This window comes from Gorilla gorilla, chromosome 2, assembly GCF_029281585.2.
Source record: "Gorilla gorilla gorilla isolate KB3781 chromosome 2, NHGRI_mGorGor1-v2.1_pri, whole genome shotgun sequence".
NCBI lineage: Eukaryota > Metazoa > Chordata > Mammalia > Primates > Hominidae > Gorilla > Gorilla gorilla.
In genome coordinates, this window is record NC_086017.1 from 162326836 (window position 1) to 162351872 (window position 25037).

General features: G+C 38.8%; 1 protein-coding gene and 1 pseudogene across 7 annotated transcripts in view; one reads left to right on the plus strand and one right to left on the minus strand.

The window, feature by feature from the left end:
* MED12L (mediator complex subunit 12L) overlaps positions 1-25037 on the plus strand; it is a 348784-nt gene that overhangs the window by 86336 nt on the left and 237411 nt on the right. For 6 of the 7 annotated variants that reach the window (XM_055382979.2, XM_055382977.2, XM_055382980.2 and 3 more), the window contains 5 exons: positions 14429-14560; positions 17452-17578; positions 19831-20045; positions 21666-21770; positions 22609-22785. In XM_055382979.2, the coding sequence (XP_055238954.2) occupies positions 14429-14560; positions 17452-17578; positions 19831-20045; positions 21666-21770; positions 22609-22785 (756 nt within the window). The remainder of the gene's footprint in view (positions 1-14428; positions 14561-17451; positions 17579-19830; positions 20046-21665; positions 21771-22608; positions 22786-25037) is intronic. The other variant, XM_019023183.4, reaches the window with a different exon arrangement.
* LOC115933978 (glyceraldehyde-3-phosphate dehydrogenase-like) lies at positions 7939-9239 on the minus strand (annotated as a pseudogene).

Below are 25037 nucleotides of genomic sequence, written 5' to 3' on the forward strand. Positions count from 1 at the left end.
TTTAGGGACATTGGACAATTCACGTATTTTTGATGAGTCTCAGTTTCCTCATTTTGTAAAACGGGCATGCTATTTCCTGACGATGTGAAAATGACATGAAATATTTGAGTGATAAACCATTCAAATATTTATAGTTCCCAGCATGTAAATGGGTACTTAATAAACACTAGCTGCTATTATTACTGACTGATGTATATAGAGTTAGTTAAAAACTGCAGAATTGGAAGGAATATGATCAGAGACTCATAGTGGGCCCCTTGGGGCTACTGTGGGCACACACAGATACCCATCACGCAGTCTACTAATCATAAGGCACAGCCAGGATCTGTCGGGCTTTTTACATTTGCTGGTTTTCATGAAGTCTTTACTCTCTGTAGGGAGGCAGTTGGATGGCATTGACCCACTCAGGATGGGGTAGCTGCAGGACCATGTTGTAAAGGAAATCATGTTCATTTAAATGCTTAGGTTTTGTTGTTGTTTAAGGAAAAAAGTCAGTTTCTAAAACCAAGACTGCAGAAAGTCAAATAAGGCAAAAGTCAAGCAAGCAAGGAAAATGTGCATGGATGGCTTTCTGTTGAGATCCAGGTGTGCTGAATTTATGTTGTTGCTGCTGATCACAGCCCAGCCAGAAGTGTATTGTGCTTCAGAAGCTAACACATTTCCTACTGGACACCCAAAGGAAGCGTTGCTACTCTTTTACAACTAGTATTTTCTTATTTTTTGAAATAATGTGTTAGTAAAAGTTTGGTTTCTAGTAACATAGTTGGGAAAACAAAATTGTGCGTCCGGATATTTAGACTTGCTGTCACTGAGAAGGGCCTGTCACACATTGTTTAGATTGGAGTGGGCCTCTTGATTTGTTTTTGAGTATTATGCGACTTTTTTTTTTTTTTTTTAACTTTTTTGGGTGTGTTCTTTTTAGACAACGAGCTCTGTTTTAGTGTTATGTCATCTTATTTAGTTTTTTCCTGGCCTGTGAGATGCATGTTATTCTTTTTCTTACTTTCTCTTTTTTAAAAATCTTTTACTTTTTTGACAAGGCAACCAATGCTAGAGAGGATGAGAAATTGTTGAGGCTGATACCCAACTCATTGGTGGAAGAAAGGAATTGGAATCCTAAATAGTTCCAATTAACAGTACAATCCAAATGGTACTCTTAACTAGTACGTTCTATTTCTTGTACTGTTTATTTAAAAAATGATTTTATTTCAGTGAACAATATAGCTGAAGTAACAAGTTTCAGATGTAATTTTGGAAAAAAGAGGAAGACACCTTTGTAATTGCCATGAACAATTTTCACGAACAATTTCCAAATATGAATATTGGTACATTTATGTGATGGAATAATCTATTAATTTTTAAAAGCTTGCTTGACAATTTTAACATAGTAAACAATATTTTAATTAGAAAGTTCAAATCCTCAAGTTGAGCACGCTGGCCTTGGTAGGATACCATAGACTTTAGGCCAGTTCAGACCTGATTTTCAATCTTCATTTTGCTCCCAAGTATTTGAGTGGCTTCAGATCTCCCTTAGTGTCAGTCTGTTTGTCTGTACAATGGCCTTACTAATAGAATCCACTTTGTGTAGTAGTACATGATAAGCACTTAGTAAATGCCAGTTGTTATGTTCTTGACTGGACAGCTTTTGGTTGTCAAGTGAGTAGAACAAAGCACCATCTTCTAGAAATTTGTAATTCCTTCTTATCTGTATGTTACTTTGATCTTCATAAAAGGCAAGCAGTAAAGTTTTTTCTACAGTGATGAATTTTGGAAATTACGCATAATATTTTAATTATAGCTTGAATATCCCTTACGTGAAGTATTTGAGAGCAGAAGTGTTTAGGAGTTTAGACTTTTTTCAGATTTTGGAATATTTGCATTATATACTTACCAGTTGAGCACCCCAATTTGAAAATCTGAAATGTGAAATACTCCAGTGAGCATTTCCTTTGCGCATCAGGTTGGTCTTCAAAACATTTTGGATTTTGGAGCATTTCAGATTTTGTATTTTCAGATAGGGATGCTCAGTCTGTATTTTAAATATGAGAGACATGTACTTGTTAAGGACTTTTGGAGAGATTTTACTTTGAAATTATGGATCAGTTCCTGTATGACTTTCTGTTATGCAATTACGTATTTCTCACAACTCCTCTATTTTTTTCATTTGTATTACTTAAACATTGACTGAGGATTAAAAGAATCATTTTTTGTTAAAGTGCAAATAAAGGACAAACCTAAGTAAAAAATTAGTTGATTTAAATACTCAGAGAGGATTGTCTTATCTGTCTTGTTTCCTCGCAGAATTAGATCTCTTCTGTTTTTAACTACTGCTTTACAAAAAGGAAGTTGCTTTTGCTTCCATGGTACGTGTTTGGTTTATCTGATGCCACAAGACCTAAAGACTATCAACATTGATTTTTAAGGATGTGAAGTTAGGAAAACTTGTCCCTTTCTCAGTCAGAAATCAGCCACCTCAAATATCTTTTGGAAATGTATATATGCAAAATATATTTTTAATTTTTTTTATTTTAATTTTTCTTGTAAGAGACAGGGTCTTGCTCTGTTGCCCAGGCTGGAGTGCGGTGGTGCGATCACAGCTCATTGCAGCCTTGAACTCCTGGGCTCGTGTGATCCCCAGCCGAGTAGCTGGGACTGCAGGCACACGCCACACACCCGGCTAATTAAAGATAAGGTCTCACTATATTGCTCAGGCTGGTCTTGAACTCCTGGGCTCAAGTGATCCTCCTGAGTTGCTGGGATTACAGGTGACCATGTCTGGGCCACCATGCCAGGCTTGGAAATGTTTATATGTATAAAGATTATAAAAAATGAATACCATTTATGCTTATGTAATAGATCTTGTGAATTTATGGTTAACAGTGTTAGGCCTATTATCTTATATTGGTGACTGTGACCAGGTACAGCAAGGTTATGTTCTATTAGCAGTTAAGACCAACTTTTTTACTTCTGTGACTTGCAGTTCATCCAGCTCCTCACAGTATGCCTCAGCTTGCAAACTATATGACTTGCTAATATAACTACACTACATATTATTCCATATTATTTATTGGTGCTGTAATATGAATAATATCTTCCTCCAAATTTGACCATTTTGTTTGACCTTGACTAAAAGTGATTGATTTCATTTATAAACATGTCCTTTTAGTCTAAGATTAAAGAGTTGTTAAGAGCTTTATTCAGTATCTTACGTCCTTTTATTTTTAATTTTAAAAAACGTTTCAACTCTTTTTAGTTAGCTGTTGCTGATAGTAATAACTCATTGATTTTTTCCCCCACTCCTTTTTATGGTATTATATAACCTAGGTAATATATTAAGAAATTTCTTATTTTAAACTGGCAAAAGATCTCACCATGTACCTCCTAATTTCTAAAGGAAGCCTGCCTCTCAGATGTAGTTGTCAGTTATTTTACCTTCTTTATTTGTTGAAGGATAGAAGACCTGTGGTTAGCTTCTACAACTATTAGGTTATTGAATTGCTGAATACATTGAATTACTGAATTACGGAATTAGGCTTAATCTTTCAGATTTGTGCCTGCTCTTCCCTGAGAAAGAAGAATGTGGCAAATCCCCCGATGTTGAAAACCTTTCTTCACATTTGAGATACCTTTATTATAGATGAAGATAACATCATTAATTATGATTATTTGCTACATAATTAATACTTTTACTATTTTGCCACTGTAGATATGCCCCAAGTTCATGAGACCAGATAAACAATGCTGTTATTTGAAGGACCTTATTGATTTTTGAATTTTGTGTCCATTCATTTTCTCTTGTTTGCTGTCATTGTAGAAGTTTCTTCTTGTGATTGTTATATATATAATACAGGAGTACATTCTTGATATTAAGTTTCGTTCAGCCCACAGTGTGGACCCCTGTCCCACTCCCCTGCCCAGACAGGAGGTATTTTGGCATAAGAGCCCTCTCTGTGGAGGCTGATAGCTTGAGTTGGACTCAGATTTGACCTGGTAGCTTTGAGACATTTGACAGTTATTTAACCTTTAGACTTTAGTTTGCTCAACTGTAAAATGATAGGATTGTCATTAAAACATTAGAACAGGGCATACTATATAACAAACATATATACCAGCAGTAACCACTGTTAATTTTGGTCCATATTTGGTTCACTTTCAAGAGTTAAGTTGTGGCAAGAGGTCGATTACTTCCCTAGGGAAAAAATACGTTTCAAATATCTTTTGGAAATATAAATATGGAAACTTTCATATACATATATGAACACTTAACTATAAAGGTTGGAGGACATAAATGAAATTGCTCTATGCATAATATTCTACAGGATTTTTTTTCTTTTACTGCTTAATATTGTTTTCATTTTTTCCTTGTTTATTTTTTTCTGGTCATGGTGCTCAATTCTTTTATTACTTCTAATAAAGTTTTCCAGTTAATTATCTGGGTTGGTGGGGGGTGGGGGTGGGGCATAATCCTTTTATGCAAACTGTAGTGACACATTGCCATATCCTTTCAGATATTTATTCGTGTCTCTTCTCGTTGGTTAACACTTTCAAAATGATGCTAAGTGATAGTGTTGAGGCCAGCAGCCTGAACTTATTAAATGAGGAATGGGAATGCTTCTAGTGTGTCACACTTAGTCAACTGCGGAATTAAGTCAGTTACTTATCATATTAATTAAGTGCATCTGTAAACTTTCTCCCCATCTACCTTGTTTATTCCTTTGGTTTAATGTAACACAGTGTATTGCTTTTACTCTTTGATTTAAAAACAGTTGAACCTACTCTACACCAGGCACCGTGGAAGGGGCTGAAAATAAAACCGTGAAAATGACAGTAAGTCTAGCATGTGTTAGAGGCAGAATAAATGGGATTGTGCTCTAGGTGATATTATGTGAGCATCTGGAGACAGAATAAAGTCTTTGGTAATTCGCTCCTGTGGTTTTATTTTCTGTGTATCAATTAGATTAGAAGTCTAGCTTGTCCCTAGAGAGGCAGAAGTCAGGGCTGGAACAGAGGGTGGCAATGGCTGGCCGGAGTGGTGCTGGGCAGCAGGGATCCTGGGCCTTGTGAGCCACTCAGGAGACTTACATGTAACGGTGATCCTCCTTTTATAAGTAATCTTGATTTACCCGTGATGTGAGCAGCAGCATGGTATAGCAGAATGTATGGGGGCTTTGGAATTAGGACAGCCTAGTGCTGTTTTCTAGTTCTGTGTCCATGACCATCTTAACTTCTTTGAACCTCAGTTTTCTTATCTTTGAAATGGGAATAGCAATACCTGCTTTCAAGTTTATTAAGATTAGAGATGATGTGTGTAAAATTTCCAGTACTTGCTCAATAATTTTTGTTTTTGAGACAGGGTCTCGCTGTCGCCTACAATCATATCTCACTGTAGACTTGAACTTCTAGGCTCAAGCTCTCCTCCCATCTCAGCCTCCTGAGTAGCTGGGACTACAGATGTACACTACCATGCCTGGCTTTTTTTTTTATTATTATTTATTTTAAATGGGGTGTCACTACATTGCCTAGGCTGATCTTGAACTCCTGGCCTCAAGCCATTGTTCCTGCTCGGCTTCCCAAAGTTTTGGGATTACAGGCATGAGCCACTGCACCTGGCCAATAAATATTTTTTAATTACTGCTACTACCTGTAGTTGGAAATTTAAAACTGTTAATACTATTATTGCCATGATTACGTGTTTTAATTTATGCCAGGGCTGGGCCTCTAGTTTGTTATTTTTTCTTTGACCTTAACTTTATATGCCAGGGCTCAATTATTCCCTCCCCTCAAGCCTACCTCTTGTTCTTATGTATCTCATTCACCTGTTATTTAAAGCTAGGGAGGCACGCTTACGTTGTTCAACTTCTTACTATTCGTTAGAAAGTGCCACGAGAATGGCTTGAACCTGGAAGGTGGAGGTTGCAGTGAGCTGAGGTTGTGCCACTACACTCCAGCCTGGGCAACAGAATGAGACTTTGTCTCAACAAAAAAAAGAAAGTGCCAATATGAAAAGCTGCCTGTTTCTGCCCCATGAAGACCTGAACCCTCCTTTGTAGTGTTTGGAATGAAGTACTTCCTTTTGGTTATTCTCAGTGGTGCACCTCCAGGGTGGTACCTGAGCCTTCCTAATGTATATTTAAAGCCAATAGCTGGAAATCTAATAGCCACAAAGCTGTGTTGTGAAATGTGCATGTTACATAGGAGTAAATATTCCAGCTCAAGGGAGCAGAATACTCTGAGGCTGTGTAAGCATTGAGGAGGGTGGAGTCAGGAGAAGCCAGAGGTGCTGGGGGCTCACACAAAAGGCCATTGTGTATTGTGTACGCTGGAGGGAAGGACAGAGTTACCTACCCAGGTTCTTTTGACACACAGGTTTTGCTTTACCTGTTTGGTTCATTTCCAAGAGTTATGTTGTGGGAAGAGCTCCATTACTTAGCTGAGTGACCTTGGACAAGTTATTTGCCATCTCTATGCCTTGCAGTTTCCTTATTTGTAAACTGAGGATAATATAACCAGCTTATAGGTTGTAAAGATTGAAAGAAAGAATTCCTGAAACACATTTATTGCAATGTCTGACTGTAAATTGGGTAGGCACTCAGTACATGTTAATTATCTTTATTGCTACTACCTGTAAATTTGGTAATCTATCATCATTATTGATCTTCAGCTTGATTAAACCCATAACTTAATCCACAAGTTATTTTATATTAAATTTTCGTTAGAAGCAACTGAAAAGATTTACATGTAACATTAAGACTTTCAATTTTTTATTTTTATTGTGTCTGCTATCAGTCCTATGACTTTAGTCCATGACTAGAATAAGCAATAAATACTGTAGAAAACCTATTCTAAAAATGAGTTTTTGGCTGGGCATGGTGGCTCATGCTTGTAATGCCAGCACTTTGGGAGGCTGAGGTGAGCGGACCACCTGAGGTCAGGAGATCTAGACCAGTCTGGCCAACATGGTGAAACCCCATCTCTACTAAAAGTATAAAAATTAGCCAGGCAAGGTGGCACCCACCTGTAACCCCAACTACTTTGGAGGCTGAGGCAGGAGAATCGCTTGAACCCAAGAGGCAGAGGTTGCAGTGAGCCGAGATTGCACCACTGTACTCTAGCCTGGGTGACAGAGCCAGACCGAAAAAAAAGGGCGGGGGGTTAATCATAAGAGAAACATATACTTTATTTGGTCAGGGCTGGTCTAGACCTTTGGCATCTGAAATGTTTTACAGGACATTGCACCTAATGAGTACCTGATGGAGTGAATTTTGTTTTTCTTATGTCCAAAGAATTGCCTGAAATTTTCACTGCCTCTCACAGCTCCAAATGCAGACTATAACAATAAAGCTGAGAGGATGGGGTACTGTGATTACCCTGCGAAGGGGAAGGAGCAGTAGGGGTACTGCTCCTGGAAGAAGGAAAGCATGGTGAGAGACACTGTCTGAGGGCTGAGAACGACCCCTCTTGGATAGGACTTGGGATTTACTGCTGGTCATGCACCATTGACCTTCCTTTTCCTGTGTTCCATTGGAAGCCTCTCCCATCTGCCCTTATCTGTATGTCTTTAATCAGACATTGAAATCTGGCCCATTAGCCTGCAGAAAAAATGGAAATAAAAACAAACCAAAAATTTTCATAGTTCCATTGCTGAAGACATTCTCTCTGAGAAGTTAGTAGAAGTCATTGTAAAACTTCTTTGATAATATCATTTCTTTTAAAGTAGGCATAGAACCTGTCTATTCCTTTATTCTCACCACTCTAAATATCCTAAGGAAAGGATGGCATCACTTGGCAGGTTTTATGATATTTAAGAAATAGTGGACATTGCATTCTTGGTATCTAGCTAGTATTGGAAAATATTTATTGGTTAAATATAAGATTTTGAAATGCATAACTTTTTATAGGCAAAATTGATAAAAGGACAAGAAAATTTTTGTGCTGAAATTTTCTATTTTTTTTTTTTTTTTTTTTTTTTTTGGTTGAGTGCAGGGTACTTTATTGATGGTACACGACAAGGTGCGGCTCCCTAGGCCCCTCCCCTCTTCAAGGGGTCTACATGGAAACTGTGAGGAGGGGAGATTCAGTGTGGTGGGGGACTGAGTGTGGCAGGGACTCCCCAGCAGTAAGGGTCTCACTCTTCCTCTTGTGCTCTTGCTGGGGCTGGTGGTCCAGGGGTCTTACTCCTTGGAGGCCATGTGGGCCATGAGGTCCACCACCCTGTTGGTGTAGCCAAATTCGTTGTCATACCAGGAAATGAGCTTGACAAAGTGGTCGTTGAGGGCAATGCCAGCCCCAGTGTCGAAGGTGGAGGAGTGGGTGTCGCTGTTGAAGTCAGAGGAGACCACCTGGTGCTCAGTGTAGCCCAGGATGCCCTTGAGGGGGCCCTCCAACGCCTGCTTCACCACCTTCTTGATGTCATCATATTTGGCAGGTTTTTCTAGACGGCAGGTCAGGTCCACCACTGACACGTTGGCAGTGGGGACACGGAAGGCCATGCCAGTGAGCTTCCCGTTCAGCTCAGGGATGACCTTGCCCACAGCCTTGGCAGCGCCAGTAGAGGCAGGGATGATGTTCTGGAGAGCCCCACGGCCATCACACCACAGTTTCCCGGAGGGGCCATCCACAGTCTTCTGGGTGGCAGTGATGGCATGGACCGTGGTCATGAGTCCTTCCACGATACCAAAGTTGTCATGGATGACCTTGGCCAGGGGTGCTAAGCAGTTGGTGGCGCAGGAGGCATTGCTGATGATCTTGAGGCTGTTGTCATACTTCTCATGGTTCACACCCATGATGAACATGGGGGCGTCAGCAGAGAGGGCAGAGATGATGACCCTTTTGGCTCCCCCCTGCAAATGAGCCCCAGCCTTCTCCATGGTGGTGAAGACGCCAGTGGACTCCACGACGTACTCAGCGCCAGCATCGCCCCACTTGATTTTGGAGGGATCTCGCTCCTGGAAGATGGTGATGGGATTTCCATTGATGACAAGCTTCCCGTTCTCAGCCTTGACGGTGCCATGGAATTTGCCATGGCAAATTCTGGAACATGTAAACCATGTAGTTGAGGTCAATGAAGGGGTCATTGATGGCAACAATATCCACTTTACCAGAGTTAAAAGCAGCCCTGGTGACCAGGCAACCAATATCCGTTGACTCCGACCTTCACCTTCCCCATGGTGTCTCAGCGATGTGGCTTGGCTGGCGATGCAAAAGAAGATGCGGCTGACTGTCGAACAGGAGGAGCAGAGAGCCAAATTTTCTATTTTTTAAAAGCTCAGTCTTTTCAGCAGCATTTTCCTCAAGGTTTTAATTTCTGGGTTTCTTAATTCATTTAATTTCTAAAAATCAGAAATTGGGACTACAACTGCAGCAGGTAGTCTACAGGAATTTCTTCAGGTTGAGATCTCAGATGTCAGTAAGTTGGGACAGATGTATGCTCCCCTCCCAGGAGATACCGAAGGGGTGGAAGGCTAGACTTACTTATTCCTCCACTCTAGAAATGTCTTGTTACTTTATGATTACTTGTCTTTTAGACGTTTCTCTCTAGAAGGTGAGCATTTTGAGGATAGGCACAAAATCTTTAAAATTTTTGTTTCCCCGTGCCTACCGTATTATGGGCACTTAAAAAGAAAGCACATTAATGGGTACTTTTGGAAGTGAATTGACTTCCTCTTGGAACCTGTTTTCTATTTCTAGCACATTCTGCCTTCCAAACCCCAGTGGTGACATCTGGATGTGTTGAAAAGAACTCTTTTCTTTATGTGTGCTTTTCTATGCATCTCTAGGTGAAGACGTGTCAGTTACTTAAATTGGGTGAGTCAAATCATTGAGAGACAAGTGTACCTTTCCATATTCATTGGATTTTTATGAATCTGTTTTAGGAAATTATCAAGGACCCAACTCTTCTGCACAGACTTGGAATTCCAGTGGACATTTTGTAAATTTAATTTTCTTCAGTGCACAGTATACACACAGATACAGACAATGTTTGCTTTATTTCACTACATTGTTTAACATGTAAGCAACTACCCTATTCTTCCAAAGAATCGACCAGTTTCTCTAGTAAATTGTTTTCTTTGCAAGTCATTTTTATGATTAGTAAAAAAATTCTTTCCTAAATGATTTTAAATTCTTAAGTGATTTTACTTTTAAAAGATTAAAAAAAAAAACACTTCTATTTTCTCGGTGGTTAAGTTTGCTGGCAATCTTTTTTTAAAGCCATTTGGAGATTTGTCAAAATTGTAGGCTTATTTCGTATTTGGAATCAGCATCTAAGGATATTATGTTATAGATATTTTTTAAATATGTATTTTATCTCTTTGGTATTAAAAATAATATATGTTCGTTTAAAATTTGGAATATATGCAAAAGTGTAAGTAAAATGAAAGTCACATTGGTGGGTATTTTATCTCAAGCATGTTTAGAAATGTAAAAGTGAAATCTATTCTTTTAAAAATAAAAATTGGTAGTTGTAATTTCAGCTCATCATTAGTGCTTTTATATAAATGTAGAAATCATTGCCATGTCTTTCCTTCCATTTTTTTTTTTTTTTAAGACACAGGGTCTGGCTATGTTACCCAGGCTAGCCTCGAACTCCTGGGCTCAAGTAATCCTCCTGAGCTCAAGTAATCCTCCTGCCTTAGCTTCCCCAGTAGCTGGGACTACAGGTGCATGCCACTGTACTTAGCTCACTGTCTTTTTTTTTTTTTTTTTTTTAAGATGGAGTCTCACTCTGCTGCCCAGGCTGGAGTGCAGAGGCCTCATCTTGGCTCACTGCAGCCTCAGCTTCTTGGGTTCAAGTGATTCTCCTGCCTCAGCTTCCTGAGTAGCTGGGACTACAGGCATGCACCACCATACCTGGCTAATTTTTGTATTTTTAGTAGAGATGGGCTTTCACTATGTTGGTCAGGCTGGTCTTGAACTCCTAACCTCAGGTGATCTGCCTCCTTTGCCTCCTGAAGTGTGGGATTATAGGCGTGAACCACCATGCCCAGCCTGTCATTTGTAATAAACATTTCTGGCAGTCTTAAAGGAATAATTTTGCTTATTTTATGTAGCATTGTGACCTTGCAATAATAACTCAGTGGAATAAAGACATGAAAATGTAAAAAGAACATTTTAATTTAGCTAAATTATTTTTTTTAATGAGGTAAGTTAAAGTTGCTTGAGATGACAAGACACCTAAAGGAGTGAAGATTATATGAATTAGGAGAGAGAAAATGTCTCTGCTTATTTTCTTTGCATCTCCAGGAGCATTATTTAGAGATTAGAGCAAGCTGATTGAAAATTATTGTGAATGCTCTAGATGTTATAACAGTGCTTCCTTATTTTACTTTTTAAAATTCGTTCAGACTGCTGTTGGATGTATGCCATGAGATAAACCCAGTATTTGCCCTAAATTAGAATGAGGTTTTTTTTGTCATTCATAGGATTTCTGTAAGTGGGCCTGCTGAGTGGCTTTATTCATGATGTTCCCACCTAAAATCCTTGTTTACTAGTGAGAGAATGCAGACAGTAAAATTATAAATAAGTGAAGAAAACATTTTCAGATAGCAGCATTCACTGCTAAGCAAATGAAATAGCATGACGTTTGCAAGGGTGGCCAGGGAGCCTCTGGTCAGCCTGAATCCTCCAGATTTTAGGGCAGAGAAGGGGCTGCTCTGTGAAACTCGGGGGTAAGGAACGCACTGGAGGGAAGGGGCTGCCAACACTGAGGCCCAAGGTGGAGGTGGGCTTAGCATGTCTGAGGGGCTCAAACTGCAGTGTAGGTAGAATGTGGCTGGGGAGAGAGAAGGACTCTCAGCTTTCTGGCCTGAATGGTGATGCCATTTTCTAAGAGAAAGTACACAGGACAAGAAATGTATTTGAGGGGTAGGGTGAGCTTAGTTTGGGATCAGGTGATTGTGGTCAGCAGGTGGAGGTGCCCAGGAAGCGGATGGGTTTTAGTAGCTTAGGGGTGAGTTTGGGGCTGGAGGCATGGGTTTAGCTTGCCTCTCATTACAGTTGGGATAACTACTTCCGGGTTTCTGTAAGGGTAAAATGAGATCGTATGTATAAATAGGCAGAACACAGTGCCTAGCACATAGTTGTGTAAGTGGATGTTATACCCCAAGGCTGCAGGAGAGCATATGATTTCCACTATGTTTAGATAGGTCTTTTCTGTCCTTCACATTTTTTTTCTATTTATCAAAAATCTGATATTTTTCCTCCAAGGCCCAATTTACATTTTTTCCCCAAAACAAACAGTGTTTTTCTTTTGCATGATAAAAGCAGAAAATAAAAATCTCCTGTAGTCCTCTCTCTGGATAAAACCCTAGTTAACAGTGTGACTATATGAAGGTTCAAGACCACGCCTCTCGTAAAACCTTCCCTGGATTGTCCCTGTGGATGTGCAGTGTATAGAGCCTCTTATTCTGCTCTGTGTTTGCTGTTTCGTTCTTATCTCTTGAGTGTAAGCTTCTTAAGCAAGAAAATGTGCCTTCCTATCCCTAACAGCACCGAACGCTCATGCACATTATGGGTGCCCAGATCAGATTTGTCTTTCTCCTGCCTTTTCAGAATCGTGTATGCTGTGTGTACACCATGCTTGGTTTGTTGATCTTCAGAGTGTCGTGTGTGATGAGTTTGTGTTTGTTTTCTCAGAGATGATGTGGGCACACTAGCTGTTGTTTTGGTTTATAAAAGGGATGTGGTAATGTGATTTGTTTTGACTTCTCTTTTGTTGTAGTTCATTCAGTAGATCTGAAGAAATCTGTTCTCCCACGTAGTTGTTGAGACATTACTGATCACATACAGTTCTTCTATATGTCTCCCTAATTTCACATAGATATTAAATCTCACATAAAATCTTTAGTGGGAAAAGAAGTTTTTAAATTTTAAAATCACCTGTTTCTTGTAGCACATTTTAGTGTAATCTTGAAGATGCAGGAGAAAAAAAATCTGTGTAAATGTGGATATGATGCATATTACTGCTTAGATTAATAAAAACTGAAAGCAGTATTTTTAGGGTAACTCTTTTTGTTATCTTTAATATTCTAAACCTATAAGCATGTGGTCCTTCACTGGATTGACTTCTATATTTTTATGTTTATATAGGTTAGAGTGAATCTGGGCAGAAAGTCCTCCCAGTTTACTTTCTGTTTTAAATGTTATGTTCAAACATTTCTTTCAATTGAGTTACTTCTCTTGTTTTAAATTAGGAAAACAGAGCTCCCTTTGAGGTATCTGCCTCAGGTAACTCATTTCTTTGCTTTGAGTAACCATGTGTTTAAATGACAAAATTTAGGGTATGATGAATACAAATCTTGGAATAAACTGATTTTCATGATCTGAATTGTTTGCTAGCATCTACAGCTGATCAGGGATACTTATTCTGGGATTCTTGGATGGCTTTTCAGACTGCACAGACATTCTGAAATGTGCTAAGTTCATGCATGTATGTATGTATGTTCTTCCATGGAGTGTGCTCGTAGCCATATCGTAATCTTAATTGAGTTTATGGATTCTAAAGTATTAACTTCCCTCATAGCCTGTAGTGCTAATGCTGCGATTATCTAGTTTTTCTGGCATAATGTTTATCCCCATGGGGACATATTAAAAGCTTGTCGTTGATGTCCTATTGGTTGGCGTGGATCCTCTAAAAGGAAAGGACAGATCACACAGAAGTACCATCTCCCTGCTCACCACTCGCTGCACCCCTATCCGCGACTCACGTCATTTGGGTCCCCAGCATCCTCTCATCCTCAGTCGCTGGTGCCTATTTCTAGGCCATGACAACTGTGGCTGACAGTTCTGGTCACCATGCTGAGCCCTACCTAGACCCGGCTGCTGTCCTTGGTTGACTGTGTCTGCCCTTAATTGTTGGTTCGTTTTGGTGCTGGGCTGTCATTTTTCGTGTTTGTTATTTCCATTGGGATGGGTGTTTTACCAGCGTTCCAGCCTCCCCTCTGGTTTGTTCCTTCTAGTTTTGTATTGGAGTGGGTCACTGGATAACCTGGCTTGTCAGAATTATTTATTGTATGAGGCGTTGAGTGAGTGGGGGGCCTGAGGGTGCCAACAGTAGAGTGATGTACTTTGACTTTGTGACAGCTGTTCTTGACAGTCAATGGTTGTTTTTTTCCCTTACTATTTGGTTTTGAAATTTGAGTTGTAGAGGGTAGCTGGGGCTCGGTTATGTCCCTGTGTAAGTGAAGGCATCCACAGGGAAGCTCTAATTCTTTTGGAATTGTCACAGATTCAGCATAAGTGATTTCTTTCCTTGTATAGGTTTATTTTCTGTATTTCAATTAAAAATGTTTTGGAAGCGCTTTCTAAAGCTACTATAATAAAACATGGAAAAAAGCTTTAAAATGTTAGATATTCCCTTGCTTGCTTCCTGTCTCTTGCTGGGTGAATGTTTCATTTGATGTGGCTGGTACCCCTCTCTGTTGGTCATTAGGTTGCGCCCAACGATGAAGCTGTGGTGACGCTGTTATGTGAATGGGCCGTGAGCTGCAAACGGTCTGGCAAGCACAGGGCCATGGCTGTGGCAAAACTCCTGGAGAAGAGGCAAGCAGAAATTGAGGCAGAGGTAGGTTCCATTTTCTTTCTGCTTGTTGAATGCCGTAATGTAAAAATACTGTTTTGGGGAAGATCATTTTCTCTTACCCTCATTATGTTATTCTTTTGCTCTTGAGGAAAAAAGGGAGGATGTAAAAATTCACATAAGGAAGATTCTTATAGTAGAATCTCTCTAAATTGATGCAGCCATTTATATTCTGGACTAATTTAAAAATGGTATCTTTTAAAATAAAACTTTAGGCTGGGCACAATGGCTCACACCTGTTATAATCCTAGTTTTTTGGGAGGAGAAGGCAGGAAAATCTCTTGATTTTCCAGGAGTTTGAGGCCGCAATGAGCTATGATGGTGCCACTGTACTCTAGCCTGGTTGATAGAGTGAGACTCTGTCTCTAAAAAAGTAAATAAATAAAAGATAAAATAATACAATTTTAGCATCTGATTTAGAACAAAGAAATTTCTTTGCTATATTGAAATATGCGTACACACAACATACATGCATGTGCAATATACATGTGCACATATGTATAAGATATACCAACTTTTATGAAATTTACAACTACATATTTTAGTGGATTTGGATATACTTTCTTGAGGCAGTTGTGATTATGATATTATAAATACCAATTTGTATTGCTTTTGAGATTATATTCTGGCCCCAGAGAGAGCAATTAAAGCCTTGGAAGTAAATTATAAGGGAAAAAGCAAAACTAAGTTCGTCAACGTTAGCTTTTGTTGAGGGAAATTTTCTAAGCAGGCCTTCTTTTCTGCCTGTGACTGTTAGCAGGGATGGCTATGGGGAATGTGTGTATATCATCTGACCAGGTCCTCGTCATCTCTCACCTGGCAACTTTGAGGCATCTTACCTCATCTCTCTGCTTCCTCTACACAGCAACTGCCGATCTTTTCGAAGTGTAAATAGATCACATTGTCCCCTTACTGATACTCTCTGTGGCTCCTGACTGTAGCCTTTGCAGCATCTCCTGAGCTACCTCACCTGCCTTTTCCACCTCATCTTGTGCCCTTCTCCCCAGGGTCACAGCTCCATTCACCTTGGTACTTCTACTCCTTCAATACACAGAACACACTGTCACCTTGAGGCCTCTGCTCTTGTTGTTCCTTCTAGGTTGCAGACTGTTCCCCAGTCTTTGCATGGCCATCCTCTTCCTGGCATTCCCATCTCAAGAAGTGTACCTTCCTTTCCAGCGTTCCTAGCTCAACATGTGGCACCTGGGGAAGGTCTTCCATCACCACGTGATCAAAGTTAACAGCGTTCTACTCCTCAAGCACTCTTTCTCACGTCACTGTTTTCACTTTCCTTGTTGCAGTGCGCATTTATCTAGTTAATCTGCTTATTGTTTAATACCTACCTTCCCCCTCTAGAAGGTGAGCTGGACAGCAGAAAGCTCACTCATCTTGTTCAGTGTTGTGTCCTTGGCACAGAATAGTGCTCACTGTATAGTAGATGCTCAGAAGGTATTTGTTGCATGACTGGATGAGCCTTAGCTGGCTCTCTGTGTTGCTGATATTACACCTCCTTCTTGTGAAGCTAGTAAAAATGAAATAGGAAGAACATTTTGTAGACATTTTTCTCTTCCTGTTAGGAAAGTTGTATTCACCAAAAATGAAAGATCATATTGTTGAAACTGGGGCTTGAAGATATTAATGTTAAGGTGTAAGCTAAATGACCCATTGAACAGTGTGCAAATTAGGAAAAGCCTTTCATTGCTTTTCTTCCATACATTATGAATAGTGGGACTATTCTGTGGTGAATTGCAGTCCATAAACTTCAGCAGCTAAAATGAAATTTCCCAAATATTTCATTGCTCCTTCTGTATTGCACATGTGTTTTTTTACACTGCTTTTCTCCTGCCTCTATTCCAGACATACAAACATACACATTCCACTTTTAGAAGAGGTTCATATATAGATTACCTTGTAATTTTAATAGCCTAAATGTATCTATATCTAAAAATGTATTCTTTCAGAGATGTTTAAAATAATTGATTTTTTGTTAAACATCACCATCTTTAAAATTTGACCTTCACAAAGAGAAAATAGATTGGAAAAATAATGATATTCTTAACATAATTAATATCTTGATATTAAAGAGTAATGAAAATGGGAATGATCAAAGGAATATAACAAAGAATAGAAAACAAGGTTCTGGTCCTGTGTAAGTTCTGTCTTTAAGAAAATAGAAGTTAAATAACTTCCCTAGAGGTACTTCATGAACTGTGGACATTCCCAGAGGTTCTGAGAGATCTTATTGGCGGAATGTGATGAGTAAGTGAAAGAATATTGTTAGGGGAATTATGTTAGCATTCTCATTTGATACCATGTTTCTCCAAAAACACAAATAAACCCTTCTGACAAAAACAGTTCAATAATATATGCCCCAATATTTTCCAGGGAGAATACAGTTAAACATGAACTATTTAAAAATGAAGACAACCTCAAATTATTTTTGGCAATTTTGCATAGGGATAATGAATAGTTTGTTGTACCATAATATATTTAGTGGGCACTCATGTAATGCTGTGCAGAGTTTATAATTCACATGAATAAATGTTTTTCAGGGGTGTTTTTGAAATCCTTTGAGTTGTTCTGGGGTAGTTTTTTCCAACTTTTAGAAATTATATTCACCTGTCTACGGCTATACCACCCTGAACGTGCCCGATCTCGTCTGATCTCGGAAGCTAAGCAGGGTCGGGCCTGGTTAGTACTTGGATGGAGAAATTATATTCACCTGAGATACATGGTCCCTTAAATAAGTACAGACATATCAATTAATTTTACATGTTTTACCTGAGCACTTAAATGCTAATAAAAAATTAACAAATTCATGATCTGTTATGACTATACTTCTGTAATTAACTTTATTATTTATTTTTAATCTGTAGAGATGTGGTGAATCAGAAGTCTTAGATGAGAAGGAGTCTATTTCTTCATCCTCTCTTGCTGGATCCAGTTTGCCTGTTTTCCAGAATGTGCTGTTAAGGTTTTTAGATACACAGGCCCCCTCTTTGTGTAAGTAGAGAAAACTCTTTGCCTCTAGATCTTAAATAAGGGATTGATTTTTTTTTTCTGATTCCTTTTTTAAAAATTTAGATCTTATTTAATATTCTTGGCACTGAATATAATGTATGTTTTACTGAGCAAAATTTTGTGGCATGTTTTTTAATGGAGACTTTTAGGCAATTTTAAAATCAGTCAAGCTTCAAAGACTTTAATTGTTAAAAGTCACCTCACTCCTTCATGTAAGGAAGTAAGGTCTTGTGACATTTGTCTGTATATTGAATGTGATTTGGAATTTTCTCTTTTTTAGTGGTTTTCTATATGTCTGATTTTCTAGTTCCTGCTCTTAAACATGGGAGTGGGGGGAAATCAAGCAACAGTAAGTACTCTATAGCCAGAGACATGGTACAAGGAAGTAATTTATAGATGCCTGGCTGCTTCTCTACACTCTCTGGGATGTTTATGTCATCTCAAGCTTTTTTTTTTTTTTTGCCTTTTTAGTGAGGAGTTGAGGGTTTCTGAAATAAACAGCCACCCAGTGGGTTCAGACTGTGGGTGAACACTTTTGAAATATTTTGTGAGCTATGTAGGCTTGAAATTATTCTGAGATTTTCATATGACAAAATGCAACAGGGAGGATCTTAAGATAACAGAAAAAATGGCAAAAAGTCAAAAGCAATAGAAAGAGGGAGAAAAAAGTTGGGGAGGAGGAAGATGCTTGTGAAGAAAGAGGTAAAGCAACAACAAACAGTATTCTTCTGAGTCCTCTGAGGAGGGGCCTCATTTTGGGTTGAGTGAGACCTGCAGGTGAGGTTCTTTGAGACAAAGGGCTCTCTCAGTTATTTGGTGGCTTCCAGGCTAGAAGGAGAGCAAGCGCTGGAGCTAATCTAGTGGTTGGAATATAGGGAGGAGTAATTCATGGAAAAGGAAGCAGAAAAGTGAAAGGACTGAAGAGATCCCTGATAGCAGAAAATATATTGTCAGGCATGAAGTTAGCAGTTCTAACTTACCTTGTACCCTGGGGGAGACAGACATTTGCCCTTTGCTTCCCTCGTTTCTTCCCCATTCTTGTTCTCTCTTTAGGAAAAACTCCTTACTCCTGTGTCTTTGCTAGTTCATCTCATTTACTGTCTGTCAGAAAAAGCTGATCTGTTCCCTGAAAGAGGCTGCTCATCACCGAGTTTGGTAGTGAGCAAGAGGAAACATTTAGGTTCAAGGTTTAGGGAACTGAGCTTAATGTTCCTTGGATAAATGTGTCTCCTATTGGTGTTTGTGAATGTGATGGTACCAAGGATTGAGCTTTGCAGGTTCATCTTACAAATTTTGAATCTTATCTTAAAGGTGTAGTCACAAAACTTTAGAGTGCAGTGACAATATTGAAAGTCATAATGTGAGTTAAATAGGCTAGTTATGAATAAAAATAATCTGCAGAGCTCCATCTTTGTGTTCTTTTTATTCAGTTGTTCCTTTTTCTTTTCCGTGGATCCTGCTTACATTTTTTTCAAACACCATTTAAATTGTGGTTCAATTGTAAAATCTCCTTTGAAAATGTGCACCCATATTCTCACAACTGCACAGACCCACTCAAGCTAGAAAAAGCAGTCATGAACTGTTTTATTAGTAAAACCAGAGGACAGCAGTCTAGTCCTGCTGTCTTTTTTTCTGATCCTGAAATTTTGCTTTTTTACATTAGTACTTGAATGGGTATTAAGGACTACTATCTTTTTTTTTTTTTTGAGATGGAGTTTCGCTCTTGTCGCCTAGGCTGGAGTACAGTGGCACGATCTTGGCTCACTGCAACCTCCGCCTCCTGGGTTCAAGCGATTCTCCTGCCTCAGCCTCCCGAGTGGCTGGGCTTACAGGCACCCACCACCATGCCCAGCTAATTTTTGTATTTTTGGTAGAGACGGGGTTTCACCATATTGGCCAGGCTGGTCTCGAACTCCTGACCTCAGGGGATCTGACCACCTCAGCCTCCCAAAGTGCTGGGATTACAGGTGTGAGCCACTGCACCCAGCCAGGACTACTGTCTTTAAACTTGTAATCATGTTTACCATACTGGATATTTTTCAATTATGGTGGGACAATCAAAACCTGCCTGTCAGTTCTGCCCAAAATGCTAGTGCCTCAGTAAATCTTCCAGTAGATCTTTTTTTTCCCCAAAAAAGTTGATTGTGAAAAGTAATGAAAATATTAAGCCTTAGTAATTAGTTTTTTTCTACCACCTGCTCAAGGAATTCTTGATTGAATTTGTTTCTCTATAGCGGACCCAAACAGTGAATGTGAAAAGGTGGAATTTGTGAACCTGGTGCTGCTCTTCTGCGAGTTCATCCGCCATGATGTCTTCTCCCATGATGCATACATGTGTACCCTCATATCTCGAGGAGATTTGTCAGTCACTGCCTCAACTCGGCCGCGGTCACCAGTAGGGGAAAATGCAGATGAACACTATTCAAAGGACCATGATGTGAAAATGGAGGTATGGCCCTGGATATGATGCCCCACTCCCCCAGAAACTAAACTCTACTGGGAACCATGTTCAAATGGGTCATGTAGTGGTAGAAGAGTGATGGCTTTTTGTTGTATTCTTTTGCCCCAGTGGTTATTTATCTCTACTTCTCAAGCAGGAAAGATATTTACACTGTAGCTTCTTATGTCTTCCAGAATTTCCCTTTGGATACTATAAAACTGTAATGAAAATAATCTGACAGGCCATAACATTTTTCATAGGATTGGAATTATATACTTTCAGTTCTAGATGTTTCTAATCTCTAGTTTGTCTTTAACATTGTATCTCAAAACTGGACTTGTTTTGACCTTTAAGTGTCAGCTGAGTTTTCATTCTAAGAGTCGTCTTTTCCCTAATGTATCATTCATTACTTATATCACTCTTTTATTCATAATGGGAAATTCTTTGTTAGTCACAACACATATTTTCATTTCAGTTAATTAAAAGTTTAATCTCCGTTTCTCAAATGTTATAGAAGTGTCCTTTTCAACAAATTATTTTATGCCATGAATGTGACTTTATAATTTTCTGCCAAATTCTGGTATTTTGGATATTGTTCCAGATACTTACTGAAATTTTCAAGGCAAAAAAGATGGAGGTGGTGATAGGAAGTTATAGAAAATGACGAGAACTTGTGACAATTGCTTAAAAACTGACAGTTTAGCCTGGGCACGGTGGCTGATGCCTGTAATCCCAGCACTTTGGGAGACTGAGGCGGGCAGACCACCTGAAGTTGGGAGTTTGAGACTAGCCTGACCAACATGGAGAAACCCTGTCTGTACCAAAAATACAAAATTAGCCAGGCGTGGTGGCACATGCCTGTAGTCCCAGCTACTCAGGAGGCTGAGGCAGGAGAATTGCTTGAACCCGGGAGGTGGAGGTTGCAGTGAGCCGAGATTGCACCATTGCACTCCAGCCTGGGCAACAAGAGCAAAACTGTCTCAAAACAAAACAACAACAACAACAACAAAACCTCACTGTTTAGGCATATACCATTATTATTTTTTAAAACAGTAGCTATACTTACAATTAAAAACCTGGTATTAGAATTGCAAACATGGATTCATAGTTCATACTGTTAAGGCTTGTTTTCAAAATGGTGTCGGGTTAAAAATATTTAAACACTTTTCTTAATTTATTGACAGTAGCAATTACAAGGCTAAAAACTGAAGTTCCTTTACCTGTTTACATGTTTTCTATCCTCCTGCTTTTTCTTTTCTATTCTATAGATATTAAAGTGTCTTATATTTTAGATATAGTCTTATATTTTTCTTAATAAGAAGAGTTGGTTAAAGTATGTGATGGGAAATAGCCCAAGAAAGGAAATTGTGGACACTTGTTTTTAATCCGGATGTTTGTGTGCTCTTCTCTTAAAATATCATGGAAGTTAAATTTTCTCATGATGAGGGAAAAGAATGTGACTGTTCATAGCAAGGCATGCCTTAAAGCTTCCTTCAATTTGCGGGGAAGAAAACAATACGGGGAACAAAAGACAGAGATGGTTAAAAATCCCACTGTCATGTTTTAGCTTCAGTTTCTTGATGAACTCCAAAACTTACAATGTTACTTTCTTTCTCTGGCGATTATCAGGAACAGAGTATTATGGCGCATATGGGCATTGACTCAGGAACCACTAACATTTTTGATGAAGTAGACAAGAGTGACTTTAAAACTGACTTTGGTTCGGAATTTCCAGTAGGTTCAATCTTTGATTCTTATTGACAATTAAGAATTAACCCGCTCCCATCCCAGCCTGTCTCGATCCTTCTGTGTTGTCAGAATGACTTGCACATTTGTGATATGTAATCTTGCCATATTCTTCCTTTGGTACAATTATCATCTGACACAATTGGGTCATCCTCAGTTTTGGTTGCATGGCCTACTCTGTAAATTCTAACACTCCTTTCCTCCTAGTTGGCTGTCTAACTTTTTTGTTCATTTTGAGCTCATCATCATCTCATTAATGCGTGAATGTAGTTTCACGATGACAGTCCATGTTGATTTGCTATGTATATCTTCAGCTTCTATATAATAGCTTTGGTGGCTTTGGGCCTATTATACATTCTTCTACTTTATTTCAATATAATTATAATGTGTTCTTACTCGTGAATCACAATATATAACTTTAAAAAAAATTGTTTGGAGTACAGACCGAAACCTTTATGTCTATTATTCATTAGTCTTACTTGTTTATTATTATGTATTTGTTTCTGTACGAAATGTAGCCCTATGAGGAAAACACTTACCCATAATTCTGCTTTTATCTTTAGCTTTCCAGGTAGTGTAGACACATTTCTTATGTGTGTGGTTGTCATTTTCTCATCTACAAAATGGAGGATGATGCTCACAGATTCGTACTGATCTGAATATGAATTTTGTGGAAATTAACAAAATTTCTTCATATTTTTTTGCTAAGTGGTTAAGTAGGAAAAGGTGTATAAGTGTCTTATGTGTGTGTTTTGGTAGGTAGCACTGTGGTTTGGTTTTGCTGGCTTTCATTTACAATCTCCAACATTTGTTTTACATGACTTAGATTTTTTCTCCTATGCCTGGAGAATCCTGTGAGAATGCCAACACTTCCTTGGGCAGAAGAATGTCAGTTAATTGTGAGAAGTTGGTGAAGAGGGAAAAGCCAAGGGAATTAATTTTTCCATCTAATTATGACCTCCTTCGCCACTTACAGTATGCAACACATTTTCCTATACCTCTGGTAAGTCATTGCTTCAGTTAATCTATACCCTGATTATTTTATTATAAGATCAATAACTGTTGAACATCAGATTATTCAACTGTATTCTTGACTAATAATGATAGCAGGTGACTTTTTTGCATTTGCTCCTGCTTCTGTTCTAATTCTGATCTTAAGCTTATGTACTGAGGTTGTCCGAATTTGTAGTGATATTAGTGGCTAATTAGATTTAGAAAATGAAATTTTCTATATTAGTATCCTTTTATTAAAGAGCGTTTGAGTCACTGCAGGTGATGTCTAAATGTGTTTTTTTTCTTTTCTTTTCTTTTCTTTTCTTTTTTTTTGAGACGGAGTTTCATTCCTGTTGCCCAGGCTGGAGTACAGTGGCAGGATCTTGGCTCACCACAACCTCTGCCTCCCAGGTTCAAGTGATTATTTTGCCTCAGCCTCCCGAGTAGCTGGGATTACAGGCACCTGCCACCACGCCTGACTAATTTTTTGTATTTTTAGTAGAGACAGGGTTTCACCATTTTGGGCAGGCTGGTCTCGAACTCCTGACCTCAGGTGATCCGTCCGCCTAGGCCTCTCAAAGTGCTGGGATTACAGGCGTGAGCCACCGTGCCAGGCGTAAATGTGTTTTAATTTGAAAGTAAATTTGCTGAGTAGCTTTTATGTGCACTGTATTATGGTAGGTACTTCTAGTCATTAAGAGTTTTGAGGCATAGGAAAGACGGGAGACAAATGTCAGCAAGAATTTTGAGGCATAGGAAAGACGGGAGACAAACATCTATAAATGGCAAGCACTCAAATACGTGCAATAATTGAGTAAAAACTCAAATTCTTACTGGAAGGTGAGCCAGTTGACATTTCTGGGCCCCTTCCACTCTCAAAGAATGAGTATTGGAGAGAACAAGAGTATTTTAGTTGAAAAACTGGGTAAGACTTCATAGAGGCTTGTACAAGATAGGCTCAGATTTGGACTGGTTGAATTTAAGAATTGTATAGCAAATGGGAAATGCTTGGCAGGAAATTTACCATTTGAGTCTTAGCAAAGTGATGTGCTTTATTCTAAAGGGTAACAAAATTGGTTTCTTAATATTAGAAATAAAAATTGGGTCAAAATTTGAAATAAAAAGTTTATTCTTGGCTTCACTAACTTTTTTTCTGGATTTTTATTTTAAGTACAATTTCAGTGAGTCATTTTTTTCATTGGGTGTTACTTTTACATATAAAAAGCATAATTGGGCCGGGCGCGGTGGCTCATGCCTGTAATCCCAGCACTTTGGGAGGCCGAGGTGGGCGGATCACGAGGTCAGGAGATCGAGACCATCCTGGCTAACATGGTGAAACCCCGTATCTACTAAAAATACAAAAAATTAGCAGGCCTGGTGGCGGGCACCTGTAGTCCCAGCTTCTCAGGAGGCTGAGGCAGGAGAATGGCGTGAACCCCAGAGGTGGACCTCGCAGTGAGCCGAGATCACACCACTGCACTCCAGCCTGGGCGACAGAGCGAGACTCTGTCTCAAAATAGAAAAAGTAATTGTAGGTGTATTACGTTACTTTCTGGGTATCTTCTAGGAGTTTTTATCAGCAAAACAAAGTATTCTGTTAAGTTATTTATTTATTTTGGTATTTTGGAATATCTCCTGAAATGACTTTCAAAATTACCAAACCCATTTATTTTTTTCTTGTTACAGTTAAAAGTCTCTTTTTTTTTGTAATTTTTCTATGTCCAGGGCCATTTCAAAACTTGTTAAATTATCAAACCCATATTTTTTTCCTTATTACAATTAATCCATTTTTTGTTAATTTTTCTATGTCCAGGGATATGTCAAAACTTGCCAAAGTTTGTTCTTATTTATCACTGCCTGAATAATATCTATGCTTTTTTACTGTTACCTATAGACATTATTCATTTATAATATAATGGAATAATCTCACAGTTTATTTAGGGGAGCAGAAAGGGTAGCCTTATATTTTAGAGATGTATCCTGAAGAATTTATAGATGAACTATCATGATGTCTGGGATTTGTTTTTAAAATATTCTGGGTAAAAAAGGGAGACAATATTAACATCCGGAGTTTATTTAATAGTAATATACCAATGTTAACTTCTTAGTTTCACCAAATGTACTGTGGTTCTCTTAAGTCATTTACAATAGAGAAAACTGGCTGACTGGCGTATAGAACTCTCTGTACTATTTTGCAACTTCTCTGTAAATCGGAAATTACTCTAATAAAAAGTTTATTTAAAAGAAAGAATTAAGGGGGGG